Consider the following 24,785-nt stretch of genomic DNA (forward strand, 5'->3'; position numbering starts at 1 on the left):
ACTACAGTAGTTTTTCTAGGCGTCAGGTATATTATAGAATAAGGAGCAATAAGGTCATTTGGACAACACTTAAATGATAACGCATAGCCCTGCAGGCAAACCTGCCATATTGGAGGCTCACGTGAGGCTAGTGGTATTAGGGGTGGAGATGCTTGCAGGAATGGGCATGGTAGTGACGATGGTGGCAGGGATAGTAATTTTGATGGCCGTGGTAGTGGCATTGGTGGGAGTGGTGACTGGTGAAGGGCACGGGAGTGATGGCAAAGGGGATGACAGGAATGATGGGGGGAGAGGTAGTGGCCATGAAGGTGGTCGAGGTGGAGTCAGGGTGGTGTTGAGGGTGGTGAGGGATAGGGCTGTCATAGTGATGAGGGTGATGGAGGCGGTGATAGTCTTGGTAATCCTGGTATTGGTATCGGTAGCCATCTCGGAGTGATGAGAGTTGAGTAAATTATTGGGGTAGCATGGTGACAATGGTTTGAAAGTTATGCTAGGGTCATGATGCTCAAGGTGTCTTGATGGTAATAGTGGTGGTGATGATGCTAATGGAAGTATGATGGTGGGAAGGATGTTGACATTGACCATTGCCGTGGCAAATCTTTTCTAGTGATGCATATATTACTTCGTGCATCTGAGAACACTTAACAAATATGAAGTCAGTCAGTCCTCATAAAACCACTATGAGACAGAGACTAGTGTTACCCTCAACGCAAAAGCTAAGAAATAAGCACAAAGAGATTATTTAACTCTGCCCAAGGTCACACATCTTGGAGATCCTGGAGACTGTATTCTGACCCAAGCATTTTGCCTTTGGGTTCTGTCCTTTATATATAAGTTAGATATGTAGGAACCCAAAGGAAATTTAGAGAGTGACCTCTGGCCAAGAGGAAATTCATTTTCCCTCTGTATTTGAATTTATTGGTTGTGTAATTTGGGCACTGGAAAAAATGTTCTTGAAAATTTCACTTTACGTACCACTCCCAGCCACCTTCTCCACTTAAGCACTAACATTTTCTATTTTGTAGTTGATTGGTCGGCCTGTGATGGTCCCCTACTGGTCCCTGGGGTTCCAGCTGTGTCGCTACGGATACGAGAATGACACCGAGATCTCCCGCTTATATGATGACATGGTGGCTGCCCAGATACCCTACGTATGTACATGCCATGATGTACTGGCTTTGTGTCATAGCTGACTGAGGTGCCATTGTGTGCTGGTTTGTCCCCACTTTCATAAGAATAAAAGATTCTCCCAACAGTAGTTTTGCATAGTTAAGGAAAAGTTAACCCAAATGCAATGCAGACTATTTTATGTGAAGATTTGTTCTCAGCTCCAACTGTTTTCAAGACCTTCAGCATAGTGTCTGATCACTTCTAGCCTCTCATTGGCTGCATCGGGGATGCTGAGTTAGATTTATGGGGAAAATACACACAGAATCAACCACTTTCATTGGAGGACAGGAGGGGGTCCAGTAATCACAGCTAATCCCATGGTTCACTATAGCATTTAATTTTATTGCACTTATTGTTGTATTCCTTACTGTTCAATTCATGCAGAGTAATTAACGCAACATATTGTATCCATGAGAAAGCTGTTCGACTATCCTGAACATCGAGTATTAGACAGCAATCCCATGTTTTTGTTTTGCATTGTTTTGTTATAGCTTACAGTTCATACTGTGTTAAGAATAACTAGTTAACAGTAGTTTTCTCTAAATGAGAACCACTGACAGCAGGGAAGCCTCCAGGGGGGACTTCAACCACAACCATTTCTCATGTTAGTGGGTTTCACTTTCTTTTACCGTGTCGTATCCTCACAGTTGCCCTTTCAGATAGGCATTGTCACCTCCCTTATTCTGTGTTTTGTTAATATGGTTGTTTGTGACTGAAATAATTGTTTTGATTTTGAGTGGTAATCTCAAAATTCCATGAATATCCTCAGGATTACAATCTAAAATGTGTCAGAGGTTTGGAAAGGCCATAAATAAGCCAGTGGAAATCCCCCTGGGAGGTGGAGGAGCCTTCCCCTCCAGAGCCCGGGATCTCCCCACCAGCAGCCACCGTGTCCCCCCGCAGGACGTGCAGTACTCTGACATCGACTACATGGAGCGGCAGCTGGACTTCACCCTCAGCCCCAAGTTCTCCGGGTTCCCAGACCTGATCAACCGCATGAGGGCCGACGGCATGCGGGTCATCCTCATCCTGGTCAGTCCTTGTGTCCGTGTGGGAGAGGGTCTGAGACAACGAACGGGCCTTGGTGAGATCGCCTTGTACTGTCGGCCTCTCTCTGATGCAAGAGGAGAAACTGAAGCATAACAGGAGAAGTGTATTTCCTGGGTTCACAGAGACTCTACCATGCAAAGCAAAGCTGGGGACCTCCCTGTCAAAAACTTCTTTTATGTGAGTCAGTCTGTTGCATTAGTTCTCATACTTCTTTGCGCTTCGATTCCAGGATCCAGCCATTTCTGGCAACGAGACGCAGCCCTACCCTGCCTTCACTCGGGGTGTGGAGGATGACGTCTTCATCAGGTTCCCCAATGGTGGAGACATCGTCTGGGGAAAGGTAAGATCCAGATAGTAGTGCAGTAATCCTCACTGTGGGCCAGGCCCACTGCCAGTTAGTGTTAGTGCGTAAGTGCATGTTGACTTTGTCCATTTGCATTTGTTCTCTGAGGTTGTAGTTCCCACCGTTCAATCAACAGCTGTCAATGCAGATAATGGCTTTGTGGAATTCACTTTTCTTTAGGGCACTTCTATATGGCAATGAAAGTTTCTTAGCCGTAAGCATGTGGCCAGTAGTTTCTTAGGAAATTGTCTGTATGGGAAAATGTCTAGGACATTTCTGTTGAACTTTTTCTCTCCACAGGTCTGGCCTGATTACCCTAATATAACTGTGGACAGCTCTCTAGACTGGGACAGTCAAGTGGAGGTCAGTAATTCTTATGCTTAGCACATTAGTGGTGCCTATACATTGGAAATAGGCAACCAATAAGAAACAGGAACAATGCGCTTCCTGCTAGTTTCTGTGACCATCATTTTATCTGTGGCAATGTTTTACTTCCAGTCGCGAAGTCGGTGTTATTGCCCTTGGGATTTAAGACTCAGTGAGCTTCAATTATGTACTGATGGCTTTGGATGTCATAACGGTCATTTCAAATCCAAAGCTGTGAAAATCCAAAGGCCTGTGAAATTTCAACTGGATAGTACCACCACGTACCTTTCTTCTGAACGGGGTTCTTGGATTTCTTTGTCTATTTTTTGAATAGTTTCCAATCTTTGTTTTTAACTATGGAATATTTTTGACTGTGTGCCTTTGGTTCATTGACAGGTTTTTCTGTCTTTACACATAGAAACCTACTCCCATCCGCTCTCCTACCATAGGTTGCTTTCCCTTGATTTTGCCTCTTAGGTGTATTCTTGTTTTATAAATTTTCTCTCTCTCTGGAATAGTTTCTTCCTCATAATAGATCCATGTTGCCTGGGCTCCCTTACCTTCACTAGCATTTGTTGCTTGAATGAATACCTGGATTCATGGTCCTCCTGGTCCAGAAAGTATTCAGGCTCTCCTGGTCCAGATGTTTACCCAATACAACGACTTTTGTAAGTTGTTCTGAAAGGATCTTGGAACAGCCTTCTCTAGAAGTGTGCAAGGCACCCCTGGAGATTAGGTGCCTGACCTTAACTTCTTTAACTCTTCCTTAAGAATGATTATACACTTGGGACAAGGCTTGTATCAATTATAGGTTTGGAAAGACAAAGAAAATACTAGCTTCCAGGATATGTGCTAATGGTTTAGTTGATGATGAAGTTGGTGTCTGTGTGATCAGCAAGGTGAACTTGTAGTCTTGAAACTCTATAAGGTTCATGGATTTATAAGTTAAGAAACATTATTTTAGGCAAATTTATAGCAGTTACACATTAAGGTTTTAACAGCCCACAGGACCAATTCGGATTTACCTTTCCATACAATTTGGATGCTTTCTGAATGCTGGGACTTATCCTTAACACTCATGTTTTTCTAATAAGTCAAGAATATTACATTATGTAGCTTTTGTCCATCGTGTTACTATCTACCCTGTGGTATAAGTGTTTACTTGAGTTAAGTTCTCACTGAGAACCTATTTTCTATAAAATGTATTCAGTTGTGCTAAATGAATTTCTATTTTACTTTCACAGCAATATAGAGCTTATGTGGCCTTCCCAGACTTTTTCCGCAATTCAACTGCCACATGGTGGAAGAGGGAGATGGCAGAACTCTACAACAACCCCCGGAATCCAGAGAAGAGCTTGAAGTTTGATGGCATGTGGATTGTAAGTGTGCGCGTGGATGTCTGTACACACACGCAGGTGTGTGTGTGTGTGCTTGTAATTTTTGCATATGGACCCCTGATCTTGAGTAAGGTAATGGTAAATATTCTAGAAAGAGAGTTTGGACATGTCACAGTGTACATCATACAACCAGACCTAGAACTTCCTTGACCTAAGACTTAGAACCTTGCCTGAAGTGCCTTCTTAAAACCTCCAGAGGGGGCTGGAGAGATGGCTTAGCAGTTAAGCGCTTGCCTGTGAAGCCTAAGGAGCCCGGTTCAAGGCTTGGTTCCCCAGGTCCCACGTTAGCCAGATGCACAAGGGGGCGCACGTGTCTGGAGTTCGTTTGCAGTGGCTGTAAGCCCTGGCGCGCCCATTCTCTCTCTGTCCCTCTATCTGTCTTTCTCTCTGTGTTTGTCGCTCTCAAACAAATAAATAATAATAAATTTAAAAATATTAAAAAAAAACCTCCAGAGGGATGAATAGAAATTTCTTGAAGCATTTCTTGCCCAGAGAGTAAAATTTAAATTATCTACCAGTCATCTTACAGAGATTATTTACTCTTTGTAGCTCTATGCACCCCAGCTTTCATGATCTCCTCCGTGGAGGGATTACTGTATACTGACTGCTCTATTTACTTCATCCTACTGTCTGCATTGATAAGATGTAAGCATGTTTAATTGTAAGCCCTGTCTGTGACATTTGTAGGATATGAATGAACCCTCAAGCTTTGTGAACGGAGCAGTTCCTTCTGGATGCAGTGATCCTTCTCTGAACCATCCTCCCTACATGCCACGTAAGGACCCTGGACCTCCTCAACCTTCAGGGCAGTGGCTGGAAGCAAGTTGAGCTCAGCAGCCATAGATTACCCTGATCACTTAGGGCACGGCCCTTATCATTGATACTGCCAATAGGGCCAATCCCAAATCACGTCAAACTCTTTGTCTAACTGGGTATGTGCAAGTAACTTTGGGAGAATTTCTTGAATTTGTCCAGAAAGCATTCAACAGTGCTAATTTATCACAGCCTTAGATGTGATAAATTAACCCCCCCCATACACACACAGGCTGTCTTTACCACTGATGGTAATAATGAAGTGGCTTCTAGTTTCCCTTGAGTGGATGGATATTGGAGTGTCACTTGTCTGTAACTCCATATACTATACTTGGTATGAGCTGCATGACCTTCCAGAGCCAATGAGACGTCACCAAATGTAAATTTTCTACATGTAAGAGACAAATAACCCTATGCACCTCACAGAAGTACATTAAGAATGATTGGGAGTATTTGGTATGTTAAAAGTCAGTACGAGGGCCCACTCCATCGTGGCTCTCTGACAGCTGTGTCCCCGCATCCTCATTTTCTCCAGTTAATAAGTTGAAAGCATTTGAAGACACTTTGCAGCTCAGAGTTTTGCTCAGTTATGCCACTGGGGAGGACAGACAGAACCAGACAGAACTCAATTTAGTCTTGATATCCGCAGTACATTCCCTGAGAGAAAGGTCGAGGGCTGAGTGGGTCATGGCGGACTTCACTGACTCTTGTCATCTCCCTCAGACGTGGAGGGCAGGGACAGGGGCCTGAGCAGCAAGACTCTGTGCATGGAGAGCGAGCAGATCCTGCCTGACGGCTCGCGGGTGCGGCACTATGACGTGCACAGCCTGTACGGGTGGTCCCAGACCAGGCCCACCTATGAGTGAGTCTCCCTTGTCTAGGTGGGAGCATTGGTGGGAAGAGCCAGTGGTGGGTGTATCTCCCCTGCTTTTCCTTTCAGTTTTCATCCTAAGGGTTAAAAAATAACTTAATTAAAGCTTTGTAGTAATTTTTACTTATTAAGCAAACATTGTGGGAGCAAGTAGCCATTTCTTAGAGCTATGAGCCATTTCCCATAGCACAGTGGAGTCAGTGAGAAGGAAGAGCGCACATAGGTGGGGACACCAGATGTTATGACACAAGTGAATGTGTCAAAACACTGCAGAGTTAAAAAGGAGGGCCGGACACTTCTTTATCGTAAAAGTGAGTGATATTTTAGGTGTTTGGTATTTATTCTTTGTTCCTTATTTTTTGGGATAGCCATTTTCATTGGAAACCTAATGCGCTGACTGTTGAAATGAACTCTTCCACTTTATGTGACCAATGTATAATGCTAGGTACTCTATGTGAAATCTTGTCAAGGAATTGATATTCTTCTTCCTCAAATATAGAAAAACCAAGCATTGGGTAAATAAAGAGCGGGATCATGTGAAGACTTACTATCTTAAGGAAAGCAGGCTGGCTTACTGGGCTGCACACCACCATGAGGAGGCCTTGCTGTCGTTATTACGTCCACAGTCAGCAGGAGCCTTTGTAAAGGCTCAGGTTTTCATTCTCCTTCCACTCATGCAGCAGACATTTGTCACCAGGCCCTAGGCTCCACAGCTCCTGAGGGCAAAGTTCTCTGGCCTCTCTTGTCTTGCCTTTAGTTCACCCCCTTGTCTCTGTCCCCCAACCAGAGCGGTGCAGGAGGTGACAGGAGAGAGAGGGATCGTCATCACGCGCTCCACCTTCCCCTCTTCTGGCCACTGGGCGGGACACTGGCTGGGAGACAACACGGCTGCGTGGGACCAGCTGGGCAAATCCATCATTGGTGTGTGGGGTCTCAGGGACCCTGCTGGCAAGGGAGGATGTTAGGAGCCTCGGTGGAGGAGGAGGAGGAGGAGGAGGAGGAGGAGGAGGAGTCAGAGCATGAGCGCTGTCCTGACACAGCTGTGGTTCTCGTTGCAGGCATGATGGAGTTCAGCCTCTTTGGCATATCCTACGTGAGTATCCTTGCATATTCCTCGTCCCCAAGAAGATGCGACATCTCTCGGACATCACCGAAGGCTAATTTATTCCCTGTTGTTTCAGACCGGGGCAGATATCTGTGGGTTCTTTCAAGATGCTGAATATGAGATGTGTGCTCGCTGGATGCAGCTGGGAGCCTTTTACCCCTTCTCCAGGAACCACAACACCATTGGGACCAGGGTAGGACCCCAGCCTGTGTCGTTTGTATGGTGTCACTGGAAACCCTTCCTCAGTTTCTGCGGTGCGCTCCTGCTCTGACCGTCCTTCTTTTTCTCCGTTAGAGACAAGACCCTGTGTCCTGGGACGATGCCTTTGTGAACATTTCCCGAAGTGTGATGCAGACCAGATACACCCTGCTGCCCTATCTGTACACGTTGATGCACAAGGCCCACACGGAGGGCACCACTGTCGTGCGGCCGCTTCTCCACGAGTGAGTGTCTAGCTGGGATGTGTTGGCCACTGGATAGTTCATTCACCCTGCACTGTGTAACAGTTAATACAAACATCTCCACATGGAAGGCATGGTTGACCTTTGTTACAACTTTACAGAGTGTGTACTTCATTGCTCCTTTAAGTAAATTGTCATACACATCACTTATCTTGCTTGAAAAGTTACTTACTGATTTAAAACATTTTTGAAATGACGGGACATAGAACAGCATGTCTTTCGCATCGATCCTTGCGAAGACCTCCTTGTCTTGTGTAGTGGTCTTGTTATGTGGACCCCCACCAGACTGTGCTTATGCCATAAGCAAGCTCATTCCAGAGGGTGTAGGATAGACCAGAGCTGTTCTGCCAATGTGTTAAAATGGACAAATAAACGTGTTGTTTTTTTTTGGTAGGAGATAAGAAATCTAAACTGTTTTTGAAATTTGGAGGACATGATTGTGTGGCGTGGTGTGGGGTTTGTATGATCCTGATTAGCCTAGAGAATTACAAAGAAGGCTGAGGTGATCTGGCTGAACATTTGACTTGAGATTGAATTTGTGGATTTTTTTTTTTTTTTTCAGGGGTTTGGCCTGGGCTGATTGGAATCTGTTTGTAGTGCCTTCGTTTCCTTTTCCAGGTTTGTGTCTGACAGAAACACTTGGGAGATAGACAGACAGTTCCTGCTGGGTCCTGCCTTCCTGGTCAGCCCTGTGCTGGAGCCTGTGAGTACTGAAGCCCCCGAGGTTGGTTTGTACCCGCTGTCAGGCTGAGTGAGTAGGCAAGGGAGAAGGCTGGTGTGAGGGGGATCCTGAGCTGTGGTTTCTTCTGGTCCTTCTTAGCAGAATTTCATATCTAAGGTGTTTTGTCCTCCTTATCCCCTCCTTTAATGTCAGCCTAGCAATTCCAGTTCATAGAGCAATCAAGGAAACAAAGGAACCTCATGCTGGATTTTAGGATGCTATCACTTATCCACAAACTCAAACATGGTATATGCCATCAGGTGCAGGCAGTCATGGAAAGGTTCATAATTGCCTATCGTTATTAACTGAAATTTACAGAACTATTCGTAGAAATGTGTCATCTTGCTCCTGCTAGCTAGTTCTTCCTTCTATGCGTTGTCCTGAAGGCAGAAAAAGCCTTTATTTATTTCCTTTTCGTAGGAGGCTTTTTGATCATGAAAATGCTAATTGACATTGTTCGCACATTGTGGGCCTTCACAGTTTTCTTTTACTTCGTAGACAAACTTGTACATTTCTCTCTTTACAGAGGAGATGGTTAACTTCATAAGCAAAGCACATGTGTTGTTTTGTTCTTTCAATCCCTGTAACACAAAGGGTTCATGGAGGGCACTTATTGTGGTAGGCTACCCTCTACTGTTGGAAAAGCGGAAGAGAAAGCGGCTTTCCCAGCAATGAAGATATGAAGAAAGCTGAGCTAGATGTGTCTAATTCCTTCCCTGTTATCTCATCCCTTCACTCCCACATACTGGTTCCTCTGTTCGATACAGCAATGCCCACACCCACGCCTTCTTTGTATTTAATTTCAGAAGGTCAGAAATGTCAACGCGTATTTCCCTCAAGCCCGCTGGTATGACTACTACACAGTAAGTTTTTCTTAATGTTTATGCAATCTGGGAAATGGAAGAGTACCAAGCTTTTGGGATGGCAGGCATAGCCAATGCCACGTGTAGGATTTACCTTCTGTGGCCCTGGACCAGGCTTTTTAATCCTTGTGGTCTCAATTTTCTAACTTGAATGAGACTGAGAGCGTTGTGAGGTAGCATACAAAGCATCTCATTTGATGGCTTGTCGCGAAATGTTCCTTGCCTGTGAACTTATGTCTTTCATCAAGTCATCAGTATTTTCAGTGGTGAGCTATCAGTAAGTTCTTGAAATTGTGCTCTAGGCTCCTATTTCTTTTGCTCATGTAAATTCTTGGTAGTGCAGACCTTTTCTCTGCATTTTTTTCAAAGTCAAAAGTCGGTATCTCTAGCGTGGATACTTAGTGAAGAATTGCTCCATAATATTATCTAAGCTAAGTGAGCTATGAGACAGTTGTACATACACACGCGCACACACCCACACGGGGCGTGACTTGCAAACCTGAGTAGTGTGTGGATATTTGTTGTAAAGAACACAGGGAGCTCTGTGCTCCGTGTTATGTATATCGAGCTCTGTGCAGGCTAGCAGTCTTCTTCTGAGCTGACCCGTTATTCTAATGTTAAAAGGAGAAGAAAGCAGCAGACTAGAAATACAGTGGGACAAGAAGCCAAGAATGTGCGAGTCCCTCCCATCTGTGGGGCTGTGGTAGGTTTGGGCACAAGTGGTGGGTGCGCAGAAGAGGAGTTCTTTCTCCATTCTGTGCACGGAACACTGAGTTACATGCCCAAATCCAGGCGCCTAGGCTGGGCCCGTCATTTTGGTGGATGTTCTATGATGCCTTTTAGAGTTTAGTTGGAAGGAGCCCTGGACACATTGCTTAAGGAAGCTCTTCATTGTAAGGCTGCTTCTGAATTACCTGTTCTTGAGAGTGTGTATAGGGGCAAAGTACAGAAAACTGATAGAGGGTATTATGATATATATATGCACACACACACACACACACACACACACACACACACACATATATACATGCATACATACATACGCATATGTGTGTTAAAATTATTAATAAAAAGTTTTGGCTAAGCATAGTGGTGTACACCTTTAATCTCAGCACTTGGGAGGCAGAGGTAGGAGGATGATCACTCTGAATTCGAGGCCAGCCTGAGTCTACAAAATAATTCCAGGTCAGCCTGGGCTAGAGTGAATCCTACCTCAAAAAAAAAAAAAAAAAAAAAAAGAAAGAAAGAAATAAATAAAGGGCTGGAGAGATGGCTTAGTGGGTAGGGGCTTGCCTGTGAACCCTAAGGACCTCAGTTCAAGGCCTGATTGCCCAGTAGCCACGTAAGCCAGATGCACAAGGGGGCACATGCATCTGGAGTATGTTTGCAGTGGCTGGAGGCACTGGCATGCCCATTCTCTCTCTATCTACCTGCCTCTTTCTCTCTCTGTCTGTTACTCTGAAATAAATAAATAAAAATAAACAAAAAATTTTATAATTAAAAAAGTATTGTTTTTAAAAAGAGAATATCTAGAATTGCACTTGTGGAGGAAAGAAAATCATTGCTCAGTGTCATGCTGCAATTCTCTGTGACTTAGAAAGAGTGAGCTGGCTGGGATCTAAACTAGGACCTCAGATTATACATGCTATAGGCCTCTACCTCCAATCCCACCAAGCCCAAGGCCAGGGGCTCCTGCAGGGTCTTACAGCAGCAAAACAAGACTTCACACCACAGTGGTGAATACACAAAGTGTGACAACAGGAGCTGGTCGGATGCAAATTCAGGGAGGTGGGTGGGATGTCCGCCGAATGCATTGCTCAGTGGTGTGTGTCCTCTCCCTCCTCACCTTCTCTCCTTCTGCCCACAGGGTGCTGATATCAATGCAAAGGGCCAGTGGAGGACCTTGGCGGCCCCTCTTGACCACATTAACCTTCATGTCCGTGGGGGACACATCCTAGCCACCCAGAAGCCTGCCCTGAACACCTACTTAAGGTGAGTGAGGCAGCAAGGTTCTGCTTGGCATAAGGCTTGTTGCCCCCCTGCCTTGGCCTGACTCTATCCGCAGTTCACTACTCTTGCCTCTCTCACTCCATTTCTAGACTAGCAGTGTGCTTTCCATCCTCCTGCAGCCTTGGTCTCATTCTTCTTCACACACTGGACAGTTTCTTTGTTTTGATTTGAAATGCTGTTCGAGAATGCACACTCAAAAAAAAAAAAAATTTCCCCTATGTTGCCTACCTTTTCTTTAAATGTCTTTGGTCCAAGATTATAGACTCCATCCATACTGAAGTGTTCAACTTTGATGGACCCATTTTACTGAATTAACTTCTTTACTTATAGTTATCTTTCTTATAATAGACAAGTACTTCTTAGGAGGATGGAAACCTATCTTTTCCTTTGAGACTCCCTTGTTGCCTTAGTTTTTTAAATTATAAAATTTTTATGAACTATGACAAATGCCAGTTCATTTCTTTTCCCCTAACTATTCAGCTTCGGACTGCTCAGTACGTACACCAAACTTGTCTCTCAAAAAGGAAAACCTTGGAGTGGGGAGATAGCTTAGTGGTTATGGTGCTTTCCTACAAAGCCTAAGGACCCAGATTCCCCAGGATCCATGTAAGCAGATGCACAGGGTGGCACATACATTTGGAGTTCATTTGCAGTGGCCTCTTACTCTTTCTCAAATAAATAAATAAAAGATATATATTTTTTAAAAATGAAAGCTCATGAATAGGCTTCTCAGGGAGTGTTGCTTAGGGAAAGGAAGAAGATATCACAGGAGAGTGACAGTGGACTTTCTTGCTGATGGGTGTACATAGCGATTTGGCTGCTTGGGAAGCCATCTTTGGTCTAGCCAACTTTGTTTACAGTGTAATCTACACTCACGTTGAAATGGAAATGAAGTTTCAAGACTGATTTATGAGAGTTGTTGTTCAAATCAAGGATAGATAAGTGCTAGGAACTTAAAGATCATTGTGTCCATAATTAAGCACAATTTACATTTTGTATTTCAAAAGATGTCATCAAGAAAACATATATTGTCTCCTTGAGCCACCTGCTGTTAACACTATCAGTGAAATCTTAAAATTTCTGCCTGTGTGAGCTGAAAAGGCAAGCCAGACTGCTGGGAAGAGGAGCCACTTACCCCCCACTTGCCCACTATGCCATCATAGTTTTTTCTTTCTATCCTGCTTCAAAATGAGAAAAGTCTAAATTAAATTGCTTTCTTTCTCTCACCTTCCGTATTTCCGTTGATGTTACTAGCTTTTTGGGTAGTGTTGTGTTCTAAGTTATAAAACTGATCACTAGAAGGGTTTGCTTTACTCTCAAAAGGAAAAAAAAAAAAGCATTAAATAAAAGAAAGTTAGACAGGGATGTCTAGCGGTGTATGGTTTTATTCTGCTTGTAATCCTAGCACTCCAGAGGTAGGGCCAGCCTCAGCTACTTAGCCAGTCCCTGGATACCCAGAGCTATTTGTCTCAAAACCAAACAAGCAAACAACCCCAAACAAAGAAATATGCAAAGATAAATAAAGACAGTTATCATTATATAGATTAACCATCTTTTATGTCCTGCTTTCTGAATAAAACTATCCTTAAACAGGGGAAACTGAGTCTTCTCCTTGAAGTCTGATCTCTAAAATGACCCACCAAAGCACTGCTGTCCAGAACTTCCTCTTCTTCTAATAATTTGTCTTCTGGGTAGTGCTTGCACCCTCTGATTTTATTGTAGCTACTGCAGGGATTCTGAGGTTCTCATTGTGGCCTTCGACATGGATGTTTATTGCTAGTGCCTGAGATATTTCTTTCTGGTGACATTATTGATACTGCAGTAAGATGCCCTGGACATTTTTACCTCTGTCCTTGTCCATTTGAAATTTGATGTCAAAGTTCAGCAAAAAAATCTATGATCCCTAAGGATTTGTGTCTTACATGAATGTTATTTCTCACAGTCGGCAGAACCCTCTTGGTCTCATCGTCGCCCTGGATGAGAACAATGAAGCGAAAGGAGAACTGTTCTGGGATGATGGGCGGTCGAAGGGTGAGTGCTGGGCAGAGGAGATGGCTGCCACTAAACCTGGATCTCTGACTTCAGCCCATCACTCCAGCTGCCCATTCAGTTGTGGGTGAAATCTCACCAGGGACAGTAGCCAAGTACCATGAGAGAAGTATTTTGTTTTTTGCTGCACCATCAGACACTGTAGTAGCTGAACCACAGAGGGAGGGAGAACACATTTCTAACTCTCAGAATTCTACCAAGGGCCAGCGATGTAATTGCATTGCAGATGGCTCTCTGGAAGACACATTTTTAAGACTGTTTCTATAATTCATCTATACTGTAAATATCTCCCTCCCCCAAATTGTTATATAAAATGCACATCATACGAAGAACATGCTCAGAGCAGTGGGGGAGTGAGTGTTTACATTCTGGCTCCTTTGTAGTAATGATTCTTGTGCCTACACTGAGGCAACAGATACCCATGAGACATCTGCTTTGGGAAAACATGGAAGGATTTTCTTTTAGGATATATAGAAAAGAGAAGACAAACTAGGAAATTGGCTTTAGAAACGGTTCATGATTTTTATCATTTTAATAGCATGACCTTTAAAAATGTATTTAAAATAATTGAAAAATAAGCATTTGAAAGTCTCTAAGCTGGATAACATACTCCCATTTCCTTCATTTCCTTTCTACTGACAACTATGGTTCCCAGTACTACTTATAAATTCAGCATTTTTGAGATTCATATATAAAATTGAACAGAGTTTTTCTTTTAGTGGCTATCTTACTTTACTGAATATAATGTGCTTCAGGTTATCCATGAGTTGCCCATTACATTTTTATGCTTTTATTGGCTAAAGTTCTTCATTGTACATAAATGCCACAATGTCATCTTTTGATGAACACTTGGAATGTTCTCACATTTGGCTGAAAGCAGAAACTTCGTGGGAGAAAATACAAATGTTCATTTTGTTTTCATATTGGTCTTTTCATTTAAAGAACCAGATATCCAGAAACACAGAGGCTCCCAAGACCTCATCACTGAAGTGGACTTCAAATGAACCCTACATGGCTCAGGGAAATTTGAGGAAGAGGGGTGGAAAAAATGTCAGAGCCACATGTTGGGTCATAATACACAGAGACATTGCCTCTTACACATAAATGATGGCTAACCCCACAATGCACGACCCATATTCCCCAACGAGAAGGGTCCCTGCGGAGGGGGGAGGACAGGGAGAAGGCTAACGATGGTACCAACTTGACCGCGTACATTGAGTACAAAACTAATACTAATAAAAAAAGACCCAGAAACCAGCCAAGGAAAACACAAAATTAACAATTCACACTACATCAAATTCAAAAGATTCTTCACAGCAAAGGAAACAATCCATCAGATGAGAGTAAACCCAGAGTAGGAGAATCACATATCTGATAAGTGAGCTGATACAAAAAGATGAAAGGCTCTCTGGCAAATCAATAGCAAGAGAATAAGTGGTCTGGTTGAAAAATGGGAAAAACCTGAGCTGACATTTTTCCAAATTAATTTTAAAGCAATAAAAACCACTAATAAGCTCAGAATTGGGAAAAAAAAATCTCTGTTAGGATCAGTATCCTGAAGGAAGATGAGAAGGAAGAAATGCTTGTAAGAATGTGGAGAAAGTAGAGCAACTATTTACCTATTCCTGATGGACACGTAAATTGGTTGAACCATTATGCAGACAGCACAGAGATTCTTTCAATATTTCTTCCATATGATCAGTACTTCCATTTGTGAGTAAATATACAAGGAGGTGACATGAGTATGTCCCCTGTCCACTGGAGAATTGCCAATAGTAGCTTAATACAGAGAGGCCGCACAGAGGTGCCATGGAATGCTATCCTGCCATACAATGAAGAAAATCCTGCCTTTTGCAGCATCACCAAAGGAGGGGAAATTTGTCCTTCTGTGATAGTCAAGCCAACCTGACACTTCTCTCTTTCTCTTTTCAGATACTGTGGTCAATAATGTTTATATTTTATGTGGATTTTCTGCCACCCCAGTGAGTAGCATAGTTATTATTTATTTGCAAGTAGGGGGAAGCATGGGCATGCCAGGCTCTGCATACGAACTCCAGATGCATGTGCCACTTTGTGCATCTGGTTTTATGTGGGTACTGAGGAATCAAACTTGGGTCCTTAGGCTTTGCAGGCAAGTGCCTTAACTGCTAAGCCTTCTCTCCAGCCCATTTTTTTAACATATTTATTTATTTTCAATGAGAGGAGAGACAAAGAGAGAGAGAGAGAGAGAAAGGGAGGGAGGGAGGGAGGGAGAGAGAGAGAGAGAGAGAGAGAGAGAAAATGGGTGAACCAGGGCCTTCAGCTGCTGCAAACAAACTCCAGAAGCATGTGCCACCTTGTACATCTGTCTTATGTGGGTCCTGAGGAACCGAACCTGGGTCGTTTGGCTTTTCAGACTAGCACCTTAACCACTAAGCCATCCTTCCATCCCAGGAATGGCATATTTTTAATGAATCTTAACTGTGGGCTTTTGTCTGACCATTAGCACAGATGTATTTGTGTTATGTGTAATTAATTCACTTACAGTAATGAGTATCAGTAAACACATTTCCACTCATGACTTAACTCCCAAGAGTTGCCTCATTCATGTTACCAAAAGGCAGAAATGACATTTATACGTAAAAACAAATAGTGATTTTTAAGAGTCTTTTTAAAATTGCTGCTCTGTAGATATGTGATGGATATTTTTCCCGAGCATAATTAAATGAGTTGGCACTTCTGGATCACACATTAGTAAAGAAAGCTCAGAGGCACTACACTACAGAACAGTGTTGAGTTTCTGGCCTAAGATGGAACATTTGAAGGACTGGAAAATGTTGGCATTGCAGATATTCCTTTCTACATAATTTTTTTTTTTCAGAAACGCCTGGATATGACCATTTCAAAATCAACTTACAAGGACCCCAATAATGTAGCATTTCAAGAGATTAAAATCCTTGGGACACAAGAAATTAGCAAAGTTATAGTGAAGCACAATGGTGTTTTAAGTCAGATGTCTCCTCAAGTCTCTTATGATCCTAACCTGAAGGTAAGAATCTTCGTTTTGCTGAGGTTTCAAGTATGGTGTTATGGTGTTCCTTCTTGCCAAGACTGCACAGGTTCCCTAAGCACCTGGGCACCTCTGAGGCCTGGTGGAATAGAAGAGTATGGGGAAAGAAGTTGAGGATGAGATGGATGAAGCCATGATGACTCCAGTTTTTCCATTACTTAGTTTATTTTCTGCTCCTCAGTGCTTGGCTTTCTCTAATTAACTTCATTAAAAAATAGTTATTTTAGCAGGGTGTGGTGGCTCATTTCTGTAATCCCAGAACTTAAAGGGAGAATGACAGAGAATTCATGGTCCTTAGCTACATAGTGAATTTGAGGACAGCCTGGGTTATGTGGGACCCTGTCTCATAAAAGCAAGCAACTAGCCACCCACCCACCTGTATAAACAATGAACCAACCAACCAAACAACCAGCCAACCAGCCAGCCAGCCAGCCAGCCAAACAAACAAACAAACACAGATATGACGAGCTCAAGAAGGGCAGAGTTAGGATGTGGGTGGCAGACAGGATCAGAGGAAAAGGAATCTCAAAGCAGTTGACTGATGCTGAAGTTAGGATGGAAGTTAGTGTGTCATGAATTAAAAATTTGTTTACCCAGCACTCGGGAGGCAGAGGTAGGAGGATCTCCGAGAGTTCGAGGCCACTCTGAGACTACATAGTGAATTCCAGGTCAGCCTGAGCCAGAGTAAGACCCTACCTCAAAAAACCAAAAAAAAAAAAAAATTGTTTAAAGAGCTGGAGATGGCTTAGTAGTTAAGGTGTTTGCCTGCAAAGCCCAAGGACCCAGGTTCGATTCCCCAGGACCCACGTTAGCCAGATGCATAAGGTGGCACATGCTTTTGGAGTTCGTTGGCAGTGGCTGGAGACCCTGGCACACTCATTTGGGTGCTCTCTCTCTCTCTCTCTCCCCCACCTTTCTCTGTCAAATAAATAAATATTAAAAAAGAGCAAGGGCATTTGTCTAAGCAAAGCTGTCCAGGGAAAGATATCAGAATGAACCAGTCCAAGAATGGAGAGTAGTCACATACTATGCTTCTGACAATCTTGTATTGTATAATGGTTCTGGTAGGGTTCGCTTTTAGAAAGAGGTATGTTTGGACAGGAGGAGATACATGTTTATGGTCATACTTCCACAGTCTTAGGTGCCATATGTCATACTTGATATATTTTTCAAAGGATCTAATGATGATTTATATATTCCTGGTACAGGTGTAGGTGGACAGTAGGGATTGGTAAGATAGGGAAACATGGTATGCTTTCTACCGGCAGGAGAAAAATATGATTAATATTTCTTAAAATGTCCCCTTAATGAGTGGTAAATTATATGCATTACCTGTGCTATTTAAAGGTAAAACAAGCATAAGAAGATACATAAAATATCAACAGCTGAATTGATGAGTAGTATATCCAACATATAAAGTGTAATGCAGGTGGATTTGGAGAAATGAAGAGGTTGGAATGCTATGTATAGAAGGAAATATGATTTTTCTGATCCACTAATTTTATAGTAGATTAAACCAAGACCCAGTGAATTGAAATTCTTTGTTGAAGATTCCAGGGACAATGCAATGGACACCTGGGCTATGTGATTATCACTGCTCTGTTCTTTGGGCAACCTGCACCCATGGATGATATTGATTTTGGGGAGTGGAGTACAAGAAGGAAAGCTCAATTTGGAAGAGCAGAAGGGAGACTTTCTGAAGAGGGGTAGATGAATCAATCGAGGAATGACAAGGGGAAATTGCAAATTTTACTTGACCTAATTCTTTGCAAAATATACTAGAGAAGTTTCTGATGGAATAGTCGCATTTCCGAAGGGTCACAGTCCTTCCTGCGCTCTATACTGTCCTCTTCATGTAAGTCCCAGGAATGGTATTTTAAAAACATTTTATGGGCTGGAGAGATGGCTTAGCGGTTAAGCGCTTGCCTGTGAAGCCTAAGGACCTCGGTTCGAGGCTCGGTTCCCCAGGTCCCATGTCAGCCAGATGCACAAGGGGCGCACGCGTCTGGAGTTCGTTTGCAGAGGCTGGAAGCCTTGGCGCGCCCATTCTCTCTCTCTCCCTCCATCTGTCTTTCTCTCTGTGTCTGTCGCTCTCAAATAAATAAATAAAAATTTAAAAACATTTTATTTATCTGTTTTATTTATTTATTTGAGACATAGAAGAAGAAGAAGAAGAGAGAGAGAGAGAGAGAGAGAGAGAGAGAGAGAGAGGGAGAATGGGTACATCAGGGCCTCCAGTTACTGCAAACACACTACAGTTGCATGCGCCACCTTGTGCATCTGGCTTATGTGGGACCTGGATAGTTGAATCTCGGTCCTTAGGCTTTGCAGGCAAATGCCTTAACCACTAAGCCATCTCTACAGCCCTGGTATTTTGTATTTTTGAGAGTCTGATCTCCTTTCTACTTATATCATTTTTCTCTTCTCTCCTTGTTCTTTCTTTTTACCTCTCCCTTCAACTGCCCTCCCATCCATTCCTCTGTTCACGTCTTTCTTCCATGTGTAGTCTAATGCAGCCATTGAGCTGAAGATGGATCTCAACTCCCAATCCTCTTGCTTCTGCCTCTTGGCTATTGGGTTACACACACGGATCCACCTCATAGAGCTCGTTTCCTAATAAAATCTGTTGGGCCATTGCAAGGCCATTCTTGAGGATGAATTTCTTTGGGAATTCTCCACTTCCTACAGGTTGCCACCATCACAAATATCAACCTTATATTGGGAGAAGCTTACACGGTGGAGTGGGACATCAACATGAGGGATGAGGAGAAAATAGACTGCTACCCTGATGCGCATGGTGTTTCCGAAGGAAACTGCATTGCCCGCGGCTGTGTGTGGGAGGTAAAGATGCCGAAGACGTTCACATACTCTACAATCCCTACGTGTAGCCTGCAGTTTCGTGAGTGTGGTGCCGCAACTCGAGTATCTGTAAAGCCCATGCAAAGGAAGGGATTTCAAACGAGTTTGATCTCACTGTGCAAGTGGTGGGAATGAGTGTGAGATGTTTCTATCAAGATCATTGCTTGCAGAGTTAGGATTTAAGTTTTTGTCACTACGCACTAAAATGTGAGTGGATGAATGAAATGGTAGCGCCTGATTCTCTCACCACATAAAGTGTATTTTGATGAACTCTAGGCCATGTGCTGATCCATATTGACTTTAATTTCCAGGCATCCACCACTGCTGGCGTCCCTCACTGCTACATTGTCAATGACCTGTACTCTGTCAGCAATATTCAGTATGACTCACATGGAGCCACAGCTGACATCTCCTTGAAGGCTTCTCTTTATAGCAACGTCTTCCCTTCCACACCTGTGAACCCCCTTCGCCTGCAAGTGACCTACCACATGAATGAAATGCTGCAGTTTAAGGTAAACGCAGCATATATATATATATATATATATATATATATATATATATATATATATAATCAATATGGACAGGGTTCTTTTCATGTCCAAGTTACAGAACTCTGAAAGAAGTGTAGTATGCCTTTAATCCCAGCACTTGGGAGGCAGAGGCAGGAGGATCGCCAAGAGTTCGAGGCCACCCTGAGACTACATAGTGAATTCCAGGTCAGCCTGAGCCAGAGCGAGACCCTACCTAGAAAAACCAAAGAAAAAAAACTAAAAAGCCCACAAAAAACCCCCAAACAAACCAACAAAAACAAAACAGTATTTGAATTTCTACGGCACAATACTGTAGAGTCTTTCCTATAAACCAGACAGTAGTAAAATCTGTCCTGATTTGCATTATTTAAGATCGGTGTGTCTACCTAAAGACAGTGGTGGGGACAACAGAAAGAGAACGTCAAAGAAGGAGTCTTCCGAGAAGGAGTGGCAGGTGTGGCCGAGCTTGGACTAGGGACAGAGAAGAGAGGTGGAAGCCATGGACGCGTGCGTGACTGAGTCTATCGCACGGCAGGACCTCCTCACTGGTGGGCAGTAGGATGAAAACTGGAAGAGGAACACTTGCGGAATGACGACCGTGTTGCTCACATGCATCGGGGTGTGGGTAGTGGTGACGTTAACTGAAACGAAGGAACTGACCTGAACAGGTCTTTGCTTAGGCAGTCACGGATAAGGAGCTCAGTTTGCTGTGAAAATGCCAGCGTGAGCAGCGATTGATTTCCCTTCCACTGCAGGATTACATGTAGGAATAGGAGCCAGCCCTAGACTAGCTGTTCTCATGACTTCTCCACTCCACTGTGAGCTAATCTAGGACAGCAATGTGTCCCTTAATCTCGTGCTTCTGACCTCACACTGAGGGTAGTATGCAGGAAGCACTCAAATGCTCCTGGGGGTAAAAGTGAGCTGGGTAGTGTGGTTTGTCTGAATGTGTTCTCAAACTCTGATATCAGCTTCGACGTTGGTTCTATGTCTCACACGAGGCCAATGCTTTTTCATCAGTTTATCCTCACTATAGCATTGGCCCCTAGTGGATGAATGGAATGACCTTGCATGGGTTTCCAGCCTTAACTTCTGCCTACTAACTCTTTAAGGGTAGAATTGCTTTTTTTCTCTCTCTCTCTAAGATATTTACATCTTTCTGATACTGGAGCCTTTATATTTAGCATTTCTTTACCATAACGACATTCTCTTTGTGCTTGGCTCCTGTCTGAGTGCTGGAAACCTTGGCCTGTGTTTCTCCTGTGATACCTCCACAGCCTCATCCAAATATCTCCTTCCCCGTAATCTCACAACTCTCCTGCATAGGTGTGCATCAGGTCACATCTCTCTAGGGTTGAATCTTCTTCTACTTCCTAATAGCTGGGCGCTTTTCAAAGCAATAACCGTGGCTAGTTTATTTCAGTGCCCTAGCTTCTCCTCCAGGACCAAGCAAGGAGAGAGTAAGCTTTCCACGAATCAACATACATATCATTTTTAGCAAGGACATCAGATTATTTGGGGTTTATTCAGTGCTGGGAAGTTTTGAGATACTCACATATTCACATGCAAAATAAAAATCCAAGAACATATTAATCAAAATATCAACTGCAGTGTGGTTTTTCAAGTGAACGCCAGTGTCAACGTGGATATATGACTGAAGCAGAGCCATTGAAAATGAACCATGACATACTCAAATTAAACTGTTATATCTCGCAAGTTCCTTTGACTTGTTAATTAAACCATACGTATCTTATGTGCTCAAAACAGGCAATAATTCAACATTCAAGCTCTGTCAAAATACAAAGATTTTGCATAAGGGTATAGATTTAAAATAACTACCCAGGCTTAAAGTGTTCCTTTTTCATTGACAGTTGATAATTGAATACCTTTATGGTGTACAGTGTGATATTTTAATACATTTATGTGTTGTGAATTGATGAAATCAAGAGGCTTAGGTTATCTCTCTTCTCAAATATCTATCACTTTTTTGATAAGAACTTACAACATTGTCCCTTGTAGTTTTTCTTTTTTTAAAGAACATTTTATTTTTATTTATTTATTTATTTATTTATTTATTTATTTATTTATTTATTTATTTATTTGACAACTAAAGAGGGAGAGTGAGAGAATGGGCGCACCAGGGCCTCCAGCCACTGCAAACGAACTCTAGATGCATGTGCCCTCTTGTGCATCTGGCTAATGTGGGTCCTGGGAAATTGAACCTGGGTCCTTTGATCTTGCAGGCAAATGCCTTAACCACTGAGCCATGCAGTCTTTTAAAGTGTGACTACCCTCAGCATCACAGAACTCCAGAACTGAGTCTCCTCATCTATATACTTAAATCAATTTTCTTTGGCCTAGATTTATGATCCCAACAACAAACGCTATGAAGTCCCAGTCCCTCTCAGTGTCCCCAGTGCTCCATCCGGCACCCCTGACAGCCGGCTCTACGATGTCCTCATCAAGCAGAATCCGTTTGGCATTGAAATTCGTCGAAGAAGTACAGGCTCTGTGATGTAAGTGAGGCCATGCACTGCTTTCCTAAACCTCCTTGCCAAGAACATTGACTTGGAGACAGGTCTTGCTCAAAACATGGCACTGTCTTTCCAGAGGCATGTGGCAGTTACTTTCCCCAGGTTTGTTCTTAGAGAAAATGTTTAGCATCTGAAAATAATCACTGAGGCAGGCACAGTTAGAAGAAGATCAACAAATATTTGCAAAGTTTCTTCAGCATGTCAGGTGCCGTTCTGAGTTCCTTGGTTATAGACAGATGAAGTATATAGATGTTCTCATGAAAACAAAGCTGGTTTATGTGACAATCTACAAAGGAAATTGATAGGGTTGCAAATGTTATCAGGAAAAAGGGTAAGGTAATCAAGTTATGAGAAGAGTGGTCTGAGTAGATTTCTCTGAAGAGAGGGTGACATTTGACATGGGACTTGAAACGCAGAGGAAAGGGAAGGGACGTTTGTGATAGAGAAGATAGTAACCTAACATAGGTCATGAGCCAGGTAAGAAGTTAGCAAGTTAAGGCACAGAAAAGGTCCTGAGAGGTAAGTGAGGGCATCAGTGTGGGAGACTAAACTGGAGGCTAGGTGGGCTTCAGGACACAGGCAACCTCTAAGGCTTTATGAGGCATTTTCCTGAGAAGTGACTGAAGAACATGAGCAAGGAAGGTACAAGGTGTGGATGCTCCTCCATCACAGTCCTGAGTGCATGCAGGAAGTGGTTCTGAGAAAACAAGGGCAGAAGTTATGGTGGAAAATGAGGTGGTGACAAGTGATGGGATTTGGTCAAATGGGGGGATCACTGAAGGCAGGAAGTGGAAGAGGGAACCTCAGTCCTGGGCTGTTCACAAGCATATCTATGAACACTGTAATCCAGCAGACTTGTGCGTTCTGTCAGGCAGATGGTCGGGTTCTGGGGGTGGGAACAGGATCCAGGGTTCCGTGGTCCTCGCAGAAGCTGATCCTTGGCGCACGTTCCTTCTCCTGCCGCAGCTGGGACTCTCAGCTCCTGGGCTTCACCTTCAACGACATGTTCATCCGCATCTCCACCCGCCTGCCCTCCACCTACATCTACGGCTTTGGGGAGAACGAGCACAGGACCTTTAGGCAAGACCTGAACTGGCACACGTGGGGCATGTTTTCCAGGGACGAGCCCCCAGGGGTAAGGACAGAGCCCTGGGCGGGGTGTTCATCCTCCCTCCACCTCACCGTGGTTCCTCATGCTTCCTCCCCAGACTGCACTTGACCGACTCGTTCTGCTCTCAGACGAGGAGGCTGTTCTCAGGCTCCTTGTTTCTGACGTCTTTCTCCGAGGAGGCTGGACCTAGCTTCCAGACTCATTTCTGTTGAGTGTCTTTCTCCACACACAGTCTTCTAACCTCTGTCTCGTCCCGTGACTCTCAGTACAAGAAGAATTCCTATGGTGTCCATCCCTACTACCTGGGGCTGGAGGAGGATGGCAGTGCCCACGGAGTCCTCCTGCTGAACAGCAACGCCATGGGTAGGACACACCTCCACCTCATGTGACTGTGCCACTCATTCTTGAGTAACTTTAGAATGTGGCTGACTTAGCTGTCCCTAATGCTGAAAGCATCATCTATGAAAAGTGTTTGTTTTCCTTCCTTAGCATTTATGTTTGTTTCGGTGAAGTCATATTTGATTAAAAGATTTACCCAACTCTTATTTTGACAATGCAGCCAGTGTAACACAGTTATATAGGTTAGTAAATTTGAAGCTAGGGGTCAGAGTACTCTGTTGGAATTAGTGTATTGAGGTGATGATATGTGGGGAAAGTTTCAATATTAAGGCTTTGGGAAAAATAGTTTTGTTAAAATGATTGAAATCCAAAAAGGATCCATATTAGTGTTAATAAATAGTATTTTTTTCAATGGAAGTTTCTTGGATGTGACAACATGCAATGTTCATATATTATATCATCATAGTAGGAATCAGGGGAAATTTAAAAAATGACTCATAACACTAACATTCCTAATGAATTCTTCAATCAGAGTTATGATAATTTTAGGTGCACAATTTCAAAACCTATAAGAAGCTGATCAGGCATACCAAAGGGGATGCATCCACAGTGAGATCATGTAAACTTCCATTCAACTTCTATGTTTCTGTGTAGCTCTGGTCCCAAATACCCTCCCTCATTGCGATAAAATGGGAGAGATAAGGTAGTGACTTCAGGGCTAATTACTCAGCTTTTTTTTGTTTAATTGGCATTTTCTTATATTTTCAGATGTGACATTCCAGCCCCTGCCTGCCCTGACATATCGTACCACAGGGGGAATTCTGGACTTTTATGTGTTCCTGGGGCCAACTCCAGAGCTTGTGACCCAGCAGTACACAGAGGTATGATGGAGTGTGTGTGTGCTTGTTCCATTCCTACATTGGTTAGGGTAGCCTTCACATGGTGTAATATGCAAGGAACACAATGTATACATTCCTATTCTTATTAAACTTGGAGCTCTCCTATGACTGCAGAAATATCTGTGGTGGCAGAGGGGATGAGGCTGGTGGCAGAGGTGGGCTGGTGGCGATGGTGCAGCTCAGTGTGGCGTATTTGTCATTCTGCTGGCTGCTGTGACCGTCAAGCAGCTTCAGAAAGGAAAAGG

The 24,785-nt window shown here is 43.4% G+C and overlaps 1 protein-coding gene across 1 annotated transcript in view; it reads left to right on the forward strand.

Annotated features, from left to right (window-relative positions):
- Window positions 1-24,785, forward strand: part of Mgam (maltase-glucoamylase) — a 256,817-nt gene that overhangs the window by 59,131 nt on the left and 172,901 nt on the right. The window contains exons 31-53 of the mRNA XM_045160081.1: window positions 1,026-1,151; window positions 2,074-2,202; window positions 2,450-2,560; window positions 2,864-2,926; window positions 4,174-4,308; window positions 5,014-5,101; window positions 5,863-6,001; window positions 6,798-6,931; window positions 7,069-7,103; window positions 7,192-7,308; window positions 7,410-7,558; window positions 8,195-8,279; window positions 9,104-9,160; window positions 11,028-11,152; window positions 13,113-13,201; window positions 15,152-15,201; window positions 16,080-16,247; window positions 18,957-19,109; window positions 19,439-19,639; window positions 22,019-22,173; window positions 23,158-23,326; window positions 23,569-23,665; window positions 24,410-24,522. Of these exons, the coding sequence (XP_045016016.1) occupies window positions 1,026-1,151; window positions 2,074-2,202; window positions 2,450-2,560; window positions 2,864-2,926; window positions 4,174-4,308; window positions 5,014-5,101; window positions 5,863-6,001; window positions 6,798-6,931; window positions 7,069-7,103; window positions 7,192-7,308; window positions 7,410-7,558; window positions 8,195-8,279; window positions 9,104-9,160; window positions 11,028-11,152; window positions 13,113-13,201; window positions 15,152-15,201; window positions 16,080-16,247; window positions 18,957-19,109; window positions 19,439-19,639; window positions 22,019-22,173; window positions 23,158-23,326; window positions 23,569-23,665; window positions 24,410-24,522 (2,688 nt within the window). The remainder of the gene's footprint in view (window positions 1-1,025; window positions 1,152-2,073; window positions 2,203-2,449; window positions 2,561-2,863; window positions 2,927-4,173; window positions 4,309-5,013; window positions 5,102-5,862; window positions 6,002-6,797; window positions 6,932-7,068; window positions 7,104-7,191; window positions 7,309-7,409; window positions 7,559-8,194; window positions 8,280-9,103; window positions 9,161-11,027; window positions 11,153-13,112; window positions 13,202-15,151; window positions 15,202-16,079; window positions 16,248-18,956; window positions 19,110-19,438; window positions 19,640-22,018; window positions 22,174-23,157; window positions 23,327-23,568; window positions 23,666-24,409; window positions 24,523-24,785) is intronic.

The sequence above is a fragment of the Jaculus jaculus genome, chromosome 10 (genome assembly GCF_020740685.1).
Source record: "Jaculus jaculus isolate mJacJac1 chromosome 10, mJacJac1.mat.Y.cur, whole genome shotgun sequence".
NCBI classification, from domain to species: Eukaryota; Metazoa; Chordata; class Mammalia; order Rodentia; family Dipodidae; genus Jaculus; species Jaculus jaculus.